This window comes from Hoplias malabaricus, chromosome 3 (genome assembly GCF_029633855.1).
Source record: "Hoplias malabaricus isolate fHopMal1 chromosome 3, fHopMal1.hap1, whole genome shotgun sequence".
Lineage (NCBI taxonomy): Eukaryota > Metazoa > Chordata > Actinopteri > Characiformes > Erythrinidae > Hoplias > Hoplias malabaricus.
Window position 1 is genome coordinate 69,042,130 of NC_089802.1, and position 13,798 is coordinate 69,055,927.

The 13,798-nt window shown below is 38.2% G+C and overlaps 1 protein-coding gene across 1 annotated transcript; it reads left to right on the top strand.

The window, feature by feature from the left end:
• The first annotated feature begins 2,346 nt into the window (after positions 1-2,346).
• LOC136691135 (gap junction gamma-1 protein-like) lies at positions 2,347-13,610 on the top strand. The gene is made up of 4 exons (XM_066663481.1): positions 2,347-2,566; positions 7,707-8,187; positions 10,248-10,953; positions 11,390-13,610. The coding sequence occupies exons 2-4, from the start codon at positions 7,735-7,737 to the stop codon at positions 11,401-11,403; spliced, it is 1,173 nt and encodes a 390-aa protein (XP_066519578.1). The 5' UTR covers positions 2,347-2,566; positions 7,707-7,734; the 3' UTR covers positions 11,404-13,610.
• The last annotated feature ends 188 nt before the right edge of the window (positions 13,611-13,798 follow it).

The following is a 13,798-nucleotide window of genomic DNA, read 5'->3' on the forward strand; positions in this document are numbered from 1 at the left end:
TATGTCTTACTTCTCTGACGTTTTTTTGGGGTGCATAAATCAGGATGATGGCTTTAAAGAGACTGTTATTAGATTAATATTAGCATTTCATTGGGGTCCAGTTGGTTTGGGTTCAATTCTTGTAGGGGGCGTCTGGAAACTCGATAATCCTGGAATACGTCGAGCATGTGCTGTAACGTTGAAACACTAGAGGAAGCAATCCAATGAAAACTTCCACTTTTTTCTTTCACTGAAGCTATATATACTCTTGTAAAATGAGATTATGATTTATAAACTGTTAAAAAAAATGTCTTTTCACTAACTTAATTGATGATGCATTTTAATATGTCCAATATATGAAATATTATAGAGTATATATAGGTATTCTCTGCATATTTTCTTTGCCCTTTTTCATGCTGTTCTTCAGTGGTCAGGATTACCATAGTGCAGGTATTAACTGGGTGGGCATGCGTTAACGTGTGTTGTGCTGTTACGAATGGATCAGACAAAGCAGTGCTGCTGGAGTTTTTAAATACCTCAGCGTCACAGCTGAACTGAGAATAGTCGTCCAACCAAACATTACTAGACAACAGGGTTTGCAGTGCCCCCCTTGTGTAGATAACATTTTCAAAGCCACCAACACACAAAAACACCTTTCACTTTCAAAAAAAAATACAATTAAGGTTCAAAATGCAGCAAATTCCATCAAAGTTTTTGGAGTGTTTTCATGTTTAATTAAGTTTATATTCCATTTATTTAAAAATGTTAATCATCAAATCATCCAATGCTAGCCCATACAAACCCTAAAAAAATTCTTTCATATATCACCATAGTGTCGTGGTGGACAGCTCAACACTCTTGGAGGATAACACAAACTGTCCTACCTCTGCTAACAAATGCATTAACGACGGCATCAGCTTTTGATCTCCTGATGTTAGAGACAACACATTTTGCACTGAAGTAGGATAACAGAAGATATATTGTTCTAATTGAATTGTCCCCTCAGGTTTGGCTTTTGTAGCTCATGACACTCAAACAATTTATTCAATAATGTCTTGAATGATGCCAACCAGTTCTCAACTGTTTAGTATTGTCCGGCTAGACAGTAAGCAGACCCTGTTTTCTCCCCAGAAGATCCTTAGTGACTCGCAGAATAAGCTACATTTCTATTTTGGCATGTCTTCCAAAGATATTCATTTGAGTTGTGGTGCTGTGAAATATAGGACCTTCATCTGGTGCAAGACCCATTTTTGGTGGAAGTTGCATGCACATCAAAGTGCCTTAAACGATGGGGTTTTCAGAACCTTTATAGATTATTAGCATCCTTTAATAAACTGACCTCGGTGAAAGGGTACATCTCTTTCATATTTTCATATATAAGATCAGGCTATAAAAAATAATAATAATAAAAATAAAACATTTTTCGTAGTCTTTAATGCTTGTAATACTCTAGGGCACATTCCAGCTCCTGTTTAGGTTTATTTCACTGAGACAAATTACTTTCAAGGAGGTGGAAGTCATCAGACACAAGCGCATATGGTAAACATTTCTACCTTTGGCACTCAAGTCACTTTCCGGGCTTCCCCCCTCTAACAATAGCAGACTGTTTACAGCTGAAGTCGACTGTGATATAGAGGTGGTTGCATAAGTGTGCTCATAAGCAGGTGTAAACAGCAGCTTCTGTATAAGTTTTTTTTTATTTTATCCATTCACAGCTTATAATATCAGTTTTAGGCTTAACATCAAAGCATTTCATAGCTCATTGCATTTAAATGAAACACATTCTTCTACTTTATACTATACAGCAGCCAGATAATAAGAATTCCATTACTGGAGCATGCAAGATCATCATCACTGATATATAGTTTGGATATTAACATTAATATAGTCCCTGGAGCTGTGTGACTGCGACACCACCTGCTGCGCCACAGTGCAACCCAAGATTAAAATTTTATAATTGGAGAAAAAAAAAACTTGTGCATATGTATTTTGCAGGATACGATTATTCTCACATCAGACCAAAATGTCAAACGTGAGTGAGTGAGTAAATGAGTTAGAGGCCCATGGAATTTTTTGCATCTGACAATATTCCATGGGCTCAATTTACTAATCCATGGTAACAAGTTCCTAAAGTGTGGCCAATACATTATAAATGAACTGACCAAGATAGCCATGATAAGTCGAGGCGGTTAGCTGTCTTGTTCCCTATCTCGTTGAAGGGATTTCACTAGTGTGGCTCCAAAGAATTGAAGCTTAGAAGACTAGCCAAACTGCTAGCCCAGAAGTTTTGTTACACAGAGCTGTGAGAAAAGGAGGAGGAGGAGGAGTAGAAGAAGGAGGAGAAAGAGGAGGAGGTGGAGGTGGGCTGGAGGAATTTGGGGAAGATTGCCCCCTTATTCTGTCTCTCAAATACCGACGAGGATGGAGAGGTCACATGGTTCAACCTCTGCACACTGGCTTGGTTATTAGAACAAGGGGGAGATGGTGAAGTACGAGCTAACGTTTTAACACAGAGATATATTTAAAGCGCTGAAGAGCCTCACCTTGACGAGCCGCGGAGGGCAGAAATCATTAATCACTTTCTAAGGTGGGTAAAGGGTTTTAAAAGTGTGTGAGTGTGTGTTTGGAATCCTTGACTGGAGTCACACTGAGGTTTTCAGCCAAAATTTTCCTGTGGAGGAGTGCTAAGGGGACAAACACAAAAGGTAACGTTCTCTGAGGGGAATTGGTCACGCGACGGAAGATTTACCCTTCAACCGTTGGATGTAAACGCTGTATTATAAATTTATTTATAAATATGTATATATAATTTTTTTTATTAAAACGAACCGGCTTTTCATGCTAAAGTTCTAGGGTTGTTTGGTCGATTTGTCGATTCATGTCAATAATAAAGTCTAAGACTAGTGTATTATTTTTTTTGTTTGTTTTTGAAAGTAGAGGCTGCTGAAGTAATTTCGGTTGGCGGAGTTCATCACTTTTTAGGGGCTAATTCCTAACGTGTGTTAAGATTAAGAAAGCTTGTAAAATGTATGAATAGGTTAAAGCATGTTTTATTTTGTTACTATTTTACAGATATCTTGGACCACTAATTATCTTCTGCAGCCTGTCTGGCTTTAATTTGACTAACATCACTATCATTAAAATAAACTTTCTCCCAGAGACTAACATATCTTCATACAAATGAATAAGTTGAAAATGTGTCTATATTGTATAGTGTTAAACAAATATATCTTAGCTTTTACAATGCATACCTTTTCAACTCTTCAGTGCTACTGACCTCTGACCACAGATCATGGACATTGCACTTGAGATATGAAGTAATGCTGAAAGTACTGTTTTAATATATATATATATATATATATATATATATATATATATGACATGCCCTTGTTCCTCAGAGGGATTAGGTTGTCAAAACGTGTAAAACACAGAACTGAACTATGCACATTATTAATTTTCATATACCAGAAATACATGTCCAGTATCCAGTAATTGCAGTTTTTGTAGCTTGTCATGGAAAGACTCCATATTCCTTCCAGTAAAATTGAGCTACTCTCTCAGCATCCAGGTCAATAGAGAATTCAAGAGCTGGAATCTTAGCTAAAAGCTTTCTTTCAGGAAGCAGTCCCAAGAGATGTGCAACTGATAGTGAGCGACACGCCCCGCTTTTGGAATGATTTTTACTGTATTTAACTAACCTTTATTTCTCTGGGGTATCTGTTGGGAGCAATTCCGGTACTTGTGGTGATTACTTATTTTGTTTAACAAGATTTTTAGACATATCTGTTACACCTGGATTTCTTGATATGGAAAAAGTAAACCAAAAACTGGATTTAAATGAACTCAAAAGTGTGTCGGATATTTCTCGTCATGTCTTATTCTCACGTTTCAAGTGATGACTGAGTTTAAGAGTATCTGACTAAGGCTGACACTTCTTCGGAATCTGCTGAAACTTGCATAGTCTGAATGAAACATGAACTAGCTGTGCCAGGTATGATCTCGGTTTTTCTGTGGACATGTCTGTGTACATTTTTGGTGCATTGAGACATTGGTTCTGGAGACATTTGTTTCTCATTGTGGTTAGTGGACTTGGGGTCATGGTGAACTTCTGCAGCTGTAGCAGTAAACCTGTGTTAGCTGTTGACATAGTGGTTTAGAGTTTGTTTGAACGCATTTCACAATGTTCCTTCCTCACAGCTCTCACCACACTGAAATTTTTTTTTCTTAATGTGTGAACTCATTAAATGAGCCTCACCTCTATCTTCTCTCTTCCTTCTTCCCTTTCTTGACCATAGTCTTTCAGTCTTCTCCATTGCGACTCTGTGTTAGCTGCCTGCCATGACTTGCTGGCCATCTCTTTGAAGCTGCTGTCTGCACACAAAGTAACTGATGTTGATCTCGGGGGTGGGGTTGGAAGCGGGGGCTGTTAAAAGTCAGTAATCCTCAGCATGTCATCCTTAGGATGTACCCAGCGGTAGTCGTTTGCAATTTTATAGCTGCATCTTTTCTCCAATATAACTAAATGCAAGCTTTCTGTTCCCAGTTTCCTAGTATTACTGGCCAAGTGAATGGGGAGCCGATACAATCGCTCTTTTATTTGGATGCTGTAGATCTTGGCCCAGTACTATCGGGAACAGATTTAGAAACTAGTTTAGATTTAGTTAGGCCTACTTCTTTATTTATTTTTGTTTACATAGTGTGAGAATGGAACAGTTGTTCATTTTGGCAGAAAGTGTAATTTGTTACAAGTAAAAAGATCCACATTAATATCAGAGTAATTTTACTATGTGCAGTGCTTAGTGTTAAAAATCTGATACTTTGTTGTAACCTTAAATGTAATGTAATGCTGTGTAAATCACCCTATATTTAATTAACAATATTATAAAGACATTTTTTCAAATGTTGAACCTGAGAAATTTTTAAAAAAGAGCACTCTGTGAAGGAGAGTTGGCAACAATTCAACATAAAATAGAGTACATATTATAATTAAATCTGTATATGCAAGAGACAAGGCCCAACTCCAACATCAACTGACTGTAATCTTTGGCCCCTCAGGTGGCACTGCATTAAAAACTGAGAATATCCCATAGTGTAAATCACTACATGGGCTCAGGAACGCTTCCCCAACAGTTGTGTGTGAACAATTTGTTGCTACATCTACAATTGCAAATTATAACTCACAAATGCAAACAAGAAGCCATCTATAACCAGAGTCCAGAAATGCTGGCTTATTCTCTGGGTCAGAGCTCATTTATTATGAGCCCACCATTTATAGGGGTGCATTAATGCACATGGCATGGGTGAATTTCATATTTGTGAATGCACTGTTAAAGCTGAATGATGTTAAATATCTCACCCACTTAAAATAACTGGTGTGTTATGAAATGAAAATAAATAATAATGGGTACCCAATCTATTGAGAAGCTGAAATTTTGAAACTAGCAACAATGGGAAAAACATCTCACTTCCAGAACTACAGTGACTGGTCTCCTTAGTTCCCAAATGTTTAGATAGTTCCGTTAAAGGACAAGGTGATGCAAAACAATGGTAAACACTGCCCTGTACTAATTTTTTTGGTGTTGCTGGCATCATGTTCAAAATGGGTGAATACTTTTAAAAAAACTAACGTTGTCAACTTCACGTTTAAACTATTGCTTTTGTACTATTTTCAATTATATATAGGGTTTATTTGTTTTGTTTGCATTTTGCAATGGGTAGAGTTGCAGTGAAATGAGTACACATGGTAATGCCTTTTCGCTAACTTGTTTTTCATCTCAGATTATATTTCTGTATGGTTTCATACCTCTTCTGGTTAGAGTCAGGCGTTTCTGTAATATCTGGATTGGGTGGCTTTTAAACATGTTTCAAACAGATCGCAGAATTGCATTAAATAATAATTGCTATAATCCATTTTTACCACCACAGAAATAGTTCAGCAGCATTTACAGCAAGCTTGTCATTACACTGGGTTGCATATTGTGTGCTAAAACCTGGATCTTGTGGCATGTCTTCTTCCAGCGTAGTTCAGTGTGACCAGTTGTTTGGGAGCGGTTAACCATATTTAATCCGTACACTGATGTGCCAGGCCACGCACTGCACTCTACTGTGAAATTTGAAAGCAACTAATGACAACCGCAAGAATGAATATTTTTGAGGCATGCAGGTTTTGGATTAGGGTCAGGTATTAGCTGGTATTCACCTAGGTGAAAGCGTTCATGTCTTACACATGCAAGAGAGATTTACTTGTTTATTTATTTATTTTTTTACTTAATCTGGAATAATGAGAAAATATCTCCAAATGTCCAAAGCATTCAAAGTAACTTGCTTATCCAGTGTTTCTTCTAGAAATTATGAGAAATTATGGTATCATTTTGTAATATAATTGTGATAAGGCTTAGTATAAATTGCTGTGAGAATTTGATTGAATTCAGCTTCAAATGCTTCTGAATGGTTGTCTGTGACTCCAGGTAAGTGTTCCATGCATTCAGAGACCAGTGATGGGAGATTTTTTATCCCTGGAGCCCAGACATTGGAAAAGTGACCTCAGTTGCACGCCTGGCTGTGCGAGAGCGTCCCATTCTATTGGCAACACACAGATACAACAGCAAAGTGTGCACTGAATTTACTCATTTGAGTTTTTTTTCTTAATAAATTAAGTTTATGTGAAAAAAAAAAACTTTTTGAATACCTGCTCATTCAAAATTTCTTCAGAAATTAAGGAAGTTAATAGGTGGTTTACTCCCTTTTGTGGCAGTAATAATATCACTGCTCCTCTGGGAATACCTTGGACTGAGTTTAAATGATTAGCCCTGGACCACAAATATGACTTCAACTCATCAAAACAGTTTGAATAGTTCTTTATCACTTCATAGAACAAAGGTCCTCTGCTCCACAGGTGAAAACTGACTGAACTCAGCTCCCCCTAGTCCACAGTTGGCATGGGGGTGTGTTGACTTGAAGTATATGTGCAGCTTATCCAGAAAAGCGCATTTGATTTAATTGTTTTCCTAAAGAGAAAACACAATATTGTGTTCACAGCGAGTGGTGCTAGGGCTGGGCAATAATTCAGTATCTATATATATTGCAATATAAAATGTTTCAATGACAGTTTTAACTTTTAAACATTTTTCATATTTAAGTATACATTATTTACAGTTTCGGTCACTGACTGATATTAATTACAGGGGGGTGCTGTCAGTTTAGTGAACTCAACTTTAAATTTTGTTTAAAAATATTAATATTGACAAAGGCAAGAGGGTTATATTTGATGGCGATTTTATGTTTCTTTTTCTTTTTTATTCTTGGCAGTTTTTCTCTGGCAGGTATTGTTCATATGGATATCAGAATTATATAGATCTAAATTAAGAAATATATCATTATATACATTTTGGCTAATTCATGCAGCTTTAAATGCTGTGTGGAGTTTCTGAATTCACTAAATATCATAGCTGCCCAGTTAAAAACATATATCTCCCAAAATATTAACTTATTAAATTTCTATGAAAGTGAATGCACAAAGATTTAAGTAATTTAAGCATTACTTATGGTTAATTCGTCATGAAATTTTCAGCTGCTTTCTTCAAATGATGTAGAAAACCAAAAATGGAGATACATGTTTTTAATTGGTCAGTGAATATAAGGAATGTCTACAAGGTTTTAGACGTGTGCTTACATCTCACTTGTTTCTGTTATGTTTCCCCTTTTTCTTTTTTTCTCAATTCTGACAGCTGACAGCTCTCTAATCACCGTGGCATCATGAGTTGGAGCTTTCTGACACGTTTATTGGATGAGATCTCAGACCACTCCACTTTTGTAGGGAAGATTTGGCTCACACTCCTCATCATCTTCCGGATTGTTTTAACAGTGGTGGGTGGCGAGACCATCTATCACGATGAACAGAGTAAATTTGTTTGTAATACTGCACAGCCTGGATGTGAGAATGTGTGCTACGATGCCTTTGCACCTCTCTCCCACGTTCGATTCTGGGTCTTCCAGATCATTATGATCACTACACCCTCGATCATGTATCTGGGCTTTGCCATGCACAAGATTGCTCGCATGAATGATGATGACTACCGGCCGCGCAAGTTCAAACGCGGTCCAATTGTGCACCGCGGGGCCAACCGAGACTACGAAGAGGCTGAAGAGATGGGTGAGGATGTTCCCATGATAACAGAGGAACTTGAACCATCTGAGAAGGACAAGAAGGTAGGGAAGGAATGAGGGTGCTTTTCAGCTTTGACTTCCTTGATTTATACATCTGTATTTGCCCAGTGGATTAGGAACACCTACATTGCATCTACACTTATTATTTATTGCTTCAGCTCCACTGACCACACAGGAGCACTCCGTAGTTCTATAATTAAAGACTGTAGTCCACTTGTTTCGCTGCATATTTGCTTATACCCGTTTTACCCTGCTCTTTAATGGTCAGGACCACAACAGAGCAGGAGTAATTTGGGTAGTGGATAATCATCAGCGCTGCAGTGACACTAACATGGTTAGTGTTTGTTGTGCTGGTACAAGAGGATCAGACACAGCAGTGCTGCTTGAGTTTTTAAACATGGTGTACATCCACTGTGCACTCTGCTAGACGCATCTACCTCGATGGTCCACTTCATTGTCTTTGGTAGCTCATCTGTTGCTGCTCAGTTTGTGTTAGTCGTCCTCTAGTTCTTCATTAGTGGACGTTGTTGGCTGGATGTTTTGTTTGGTGGACTATTCTCAATCCAGCAGTGGCACTGAGCTGCTTTCTAGTGGTCCTGTGTGAGTTCTGACAACTGAAGAGCAGAGTTGAAATGGGGATAAGAAAGCATGTATGTCATAGAACAATGTTCTCCTGTGTGGAGAACAAGTGTATTTACATGGAAGGTGTTACTAATGCAGTGATTGTCCAGTGTACAGTACTCTGCAAAACTCAGACCACCCTTTTTCCTTGTTCCTTGTTATTTTATCACCAAACACATTCAGCAGCATTCAAACATCATTTTCCAATTCCGCTTGTTAGTTAGGATCTTCCCAGTGCTTCAAGACCTGTGAAGCCAACTACTGCTGACACAATACCACTGGACAATTCAATGACCCTGCCAAACTCTAAATGTCCATATCTGCCATGTCATCTAAAAGACACCTGGGGAGGAGAAGTGGGGCCATCCTGTCTTGAGCCATTTTCAGGCATGTGCCGCAACACTGAACTTTTCTAGACATTACCAAGAGGAGAATGTGAGAATGCAAATGTATAGTTGTACTGAATATTGAACCAAACTCTGTTTCTGATTGAGTCCAGGTATGAACTGAGCAGGTCATTGTCTGAGGTTTTTTATAGCAATGGCATCAACACAATTGCTCACTCACTCTGAATACTCCAGTGAGCACAAACCCATTAAAAAAAAAAAAAAAGTGAAATAGATGCGTTTGGGGACACCAAGAAAGTATAAAAACTTTGGAAAGAGTGAAAGTTTTAATGCATATTTTCATAAGAAATAATATGGCCATTATAAGGGGGGAAAAAATAAAATAAATTGATATTTTATGGTAGCAGAAAAGATACATTTGGATGTGGATTTATATGGTTAATGGACCAGTGACAGTGTGCTTTAGTAAGGCTGGTCCTATTATGTACATACCCTCATGAAGATATCTCTGGTCTGCCCAGGTGTCATACCTCAACCAAACAAACTATTTCAAATAATTGAGAATGTGTCTGGAATGGATGATCTTTTGCTGTTTACTTCATATGTGAAAGGGAGACTCTTAACAATGTTCTGACCTGATTTCTCCCAGTGATGGGACCAAAGTTTATAACAGGGATCACCAAATAGCAGCCCTCAGTCTGGACCTGGACTGAGCAGCAATTCTATCAGAATTTGAAGCATTATTTTATATATATATATATATAATTTTTTTTTTTTTTTTTTTTTTTTTCATATATATATATTTTCATTTTTCCTGCAGGGTCCTAAACCAGTGTGTCTTTAAACATTTAATAAACATGCCATTAATCAAAAGCAGCAATGTAAAGTGTCACCATGAGACCATACACAAATCTTAAAACGTGGACCTTGTTCTAAGAGAATTTTCAGCAATTGGACATCTTTAAATACACTTAGTAATATTGCTTGCAAAATGAATAACTGACTGGACATTGAATAAATGAAGAGTGGTCGTTGACTTTTGCACAGTACTGTATGTGCGTATTTATTGGTAGGAGTATTCAGCTCTGAATTTCATGATGTAAATGTTTATTCTTTTTTGCTCACTCCAAAAAGGTGAAAGCAGAGTCCAGCAGCTCTGGTGAGAAGCATGACGGGCGGAGACGCATCCAGCGAGACGGCTTAATGAAGGTATATGTTTTGCAGCTGTTGTCCCGCGTTGCATTTGAAGTCTCCTTCCTCTTTGGACAATATATCCTGTATGGCTTTGAGGTGTCCCCCTCATATGTCTGCACCCGTAGCCCATGCCCACATACCGTGGACTGCTTTGTTTCACGCCCCACAGAGAAGACCATCTTCTTAATCATCATGTACGTAGTCAGCATGCTCTGCTTGTTGTTGACGGTGTTGGAGATCCTACACCTGGGTGTGGGTGGTTTAAGGGACAGTTTCCGCAAGCGTTCGGCCCAGAGGAGATCCTTGTCTGGACCTCCTCGTACCTCGACCCTTTGCCAGAAATTAGCTAGCGCTCCACCAGGTTACCATACTGCTCTGAAGAAGAACGCCTCCAGCAGGCTGAAGGGGGAGTTCCGTGACAACATGGCCGACTCTGGGCGAGAGTCGCTGGGCGATGAGGTGGCCAGCAGGGATATGGAGCGCTTGAGGAGGCACCTGAAGTTAGCACAGCAGCACCTGGATCAGGCATACCAAAACGAGGAGGGGGGAGCCTCACGCAGCAGCAGTCCGGAGTCGAACAGCACCGCGGCCGAGCAGAACCGACTTAATCTTGCCCAGGAGAAACATGCCAGTACTGCAGAAAAAGGTGCGTAGAACCAAGAATCCCAGGGAAGATTTTATTATTATTATCCACCCCCCCCCCTTGATCCTGTCAGCCAAACATGGACTTTTTTAAATTATTGATTATAATGTCACAATCTTGGAGAATTTAATCAGGGCCTTAAACATCTGACAGAAGTGACTGAGGACTTTATATTTCAGTCTAATCATAAATTAACGAGTTGACCAAAAATAAATAAATTTTCCCTGTTCCCATTGCTCAGAGTCTGCCGAAGCACATTTGGTGTTTGAAGCTTGGTTTTTAAATTGGCTGCAAGGGATAAAAGTAAAATAAATTTAAGGGGAAACTGTATTTAATGTTTGTATTTTGTATAGACATTTTTGAATAATTGTAAATGTATATATATATATTTTAAATTAGAATTTTTTTTCCCTCCCTAATTTTTCTTCTGCTTTCAAAGGTGTCCATGCCTGAAGCAAGCAAACTGCTGTCAACTTGCCTCTCCACCAATCTCTAATGCACAGGCTGCACATATCGGAGGGCAATCATTGATGTGAGGAATACTGAAGATATATATGTTTGTTTTGTATGTTTAAGATAAAAAATGTGCCTTTCAGTATTAAAGGGAGACTCCACTACTTCAGAAATGTCAAATTAATTGAGGTTCAGCCTGATAGCCTAGATTTTGCTTTGTGGTTCATCAAAATTATCCAAAGATGTCAATATTTATAGAAGGCCTGTAAAAGTAAATAATAATAATAAAAATGATTAATAAAGTGAAGAGTATTTATTTGAAATATTTGGTGCAAGTTCCATTACCAGTTCTAGCATATATTTCCCTACTTGCCATTACTCTTTGGGGATTTAAGGGTGTTTCATCACTTTTTATATTATCCATAGTGACTTTAAATTTGAATCATGTTATAGAGGAAGACTATTGCAGTGATTAGGAGTCTTGTAAATGGCCGCTCTTGGTGCAGCGTTGTGCCTCAGCTGGGAATCAGTCCCCAGTTCATTGTGTAGAGGTCTGTGATATCACTTACTACATTATACCACCTGTAGTGCTCTGTTAGGTCTAGTGAAGTGTACTAGCTCAGTGGCAAGTGACCATAATGTATTAGTGGTAGAAAGTAATACAAAATTGTTGCAACCTGGTGCATTTGCATTTTCAACCACATTGGCAAAGTCTGACAAAGCTTATAAGCTGCAGCATTCAACAACTTTAAAAATCATTTAACAACATTAATATTTTTGTTGGACTTGGTCTTAGTTTGCTTACTACTCTATCTTTTATAAATGACTGCTGATACAACTTTACTGTGATAATTTTGAGCTAGTAAAAAAAGGCCACACAACTAGCAATAACAAAAGTTTATAGCTAGACAATAATTACAAAACTCTATTGTGGTCTTCCTGAGTTGTGCAGTGAGAAAATTACAAGTTGAAACACTGGTTATGCCTAAGCCATTGGAGGCCTAGAAAGCACATAGAGCATTGCTCGCAGTATGGACACAAAGGTGACCTCACTGTGCTAACTAGCATGGGCTCTCTCAACTGATGTAAAGATCTGGGCAGTTTGCAATCTCCTTCGATGCATTAAACTTACCAGTAGCATTGTGTTAGCGCCAGTTCAAAAAGAAGCATTGGATGGGCCTCATCTAGTATGGTTGGAGATTTAATGAAAAGGTGACATTGGTAACAGCTCATAACAGGGTAGAAAATAGAGCACCAATTAACTAAAAGTATTGACGCCATGTTGTAAGTTTGCATGGCTAATTGATAAGCAGACTGAGGCTAACTGGGTAATAGAACTCATGCACTTCTTAATGGGGAGTTTAAGTTGTTAAAGACATGTTCCAAGGTCCTGATGTAGTCTAATTAAGCTATGAAAAATATAATCCAAGTTAAAATCTCCCATCTTAAAGCCTTCATTATCTTATAGACTACACAAAGCTGATATTGTTCCATATTTGTCCATTTAACCATGATGGAGAAGTAGTGGAATGTCCTTTTAAGGCTCACACTCTGGCTACATTGTGCTTAAGCCATGATATCGGCGTAGATGCCTAAAGCCTAAGTCTTCCACTTCAGATCATTCCAATGCACACGATATGACTAAAAAGTATGTAGACGCTTTCTCATCAACATTTTACTCTGGGTTTTGTATTAATATCACTCTTTAATTATTGATCTTGGATGATATCCCAATAGTAATATATGTAGCCCCATCATTCCAGAGTATGCGGTTCCACTGTATCACATGGGTGCTTTATACCATCGAACCCGACCTGGCTTTGGCCATTGTGACCTTAGGCTCGTGCAGTTTCTCCAGAGCATTTAATTGAATGCTTTTCAGTGGATATTGTAACATTTGGATATGGATCTGCAAAGGGTGTCTACAAACATTTTGACATATTGTGCATGAATACCATTGGTGTATATATTTAGCAAGTAATATGTTTATTGTAACTTTTTTGGTACTTGGGAAATGTGTGCTTACATATATAAGAGATGAGCTTTGACTTAATGGCCCTTCTCTCAAATTTTGTGGTACTTTTCACATTCTCCCAGGTTTGATGCTGGGCCAGATCAGTGCCTTATGATCTAATAACACAGTGGCTGCACCTCTCTCTCTCTCTCTCTCTCTCTCTCTCTCTCTCTCTCTCTCTCTCTCTCTCTCTCTAATGAATTTAATACAAATGCGAGTCCTTTTGAATAATGTTACTGCCATACATGTGCATTTGACCAAATTTGGACAGTACTAAAAACCTGGAAAATGCTTGAATAATGTAAGTTGAAATGTTTCATGCGCTCTAACTTTTGACTAAACTGTCTATATTACACTTGTCTTAATACATTGACCTGGTTG

Coding starts and splice junctions, on each gene's coding strand:
- LOC136691135 (XM_066663481.1), top strand. CDS start 7,735: ATGAGTTGGAGCTTTCTGACACGTTTATTGGATGAGATCTCAGACCAC. Junction 8,188..10,247: donor CATCTGAGAAGGACAAGAAG/GTAGGGAAGGAA, acceptor CACTCCAAAAAG/GTGAAAGCAGAGTCCAGCAG.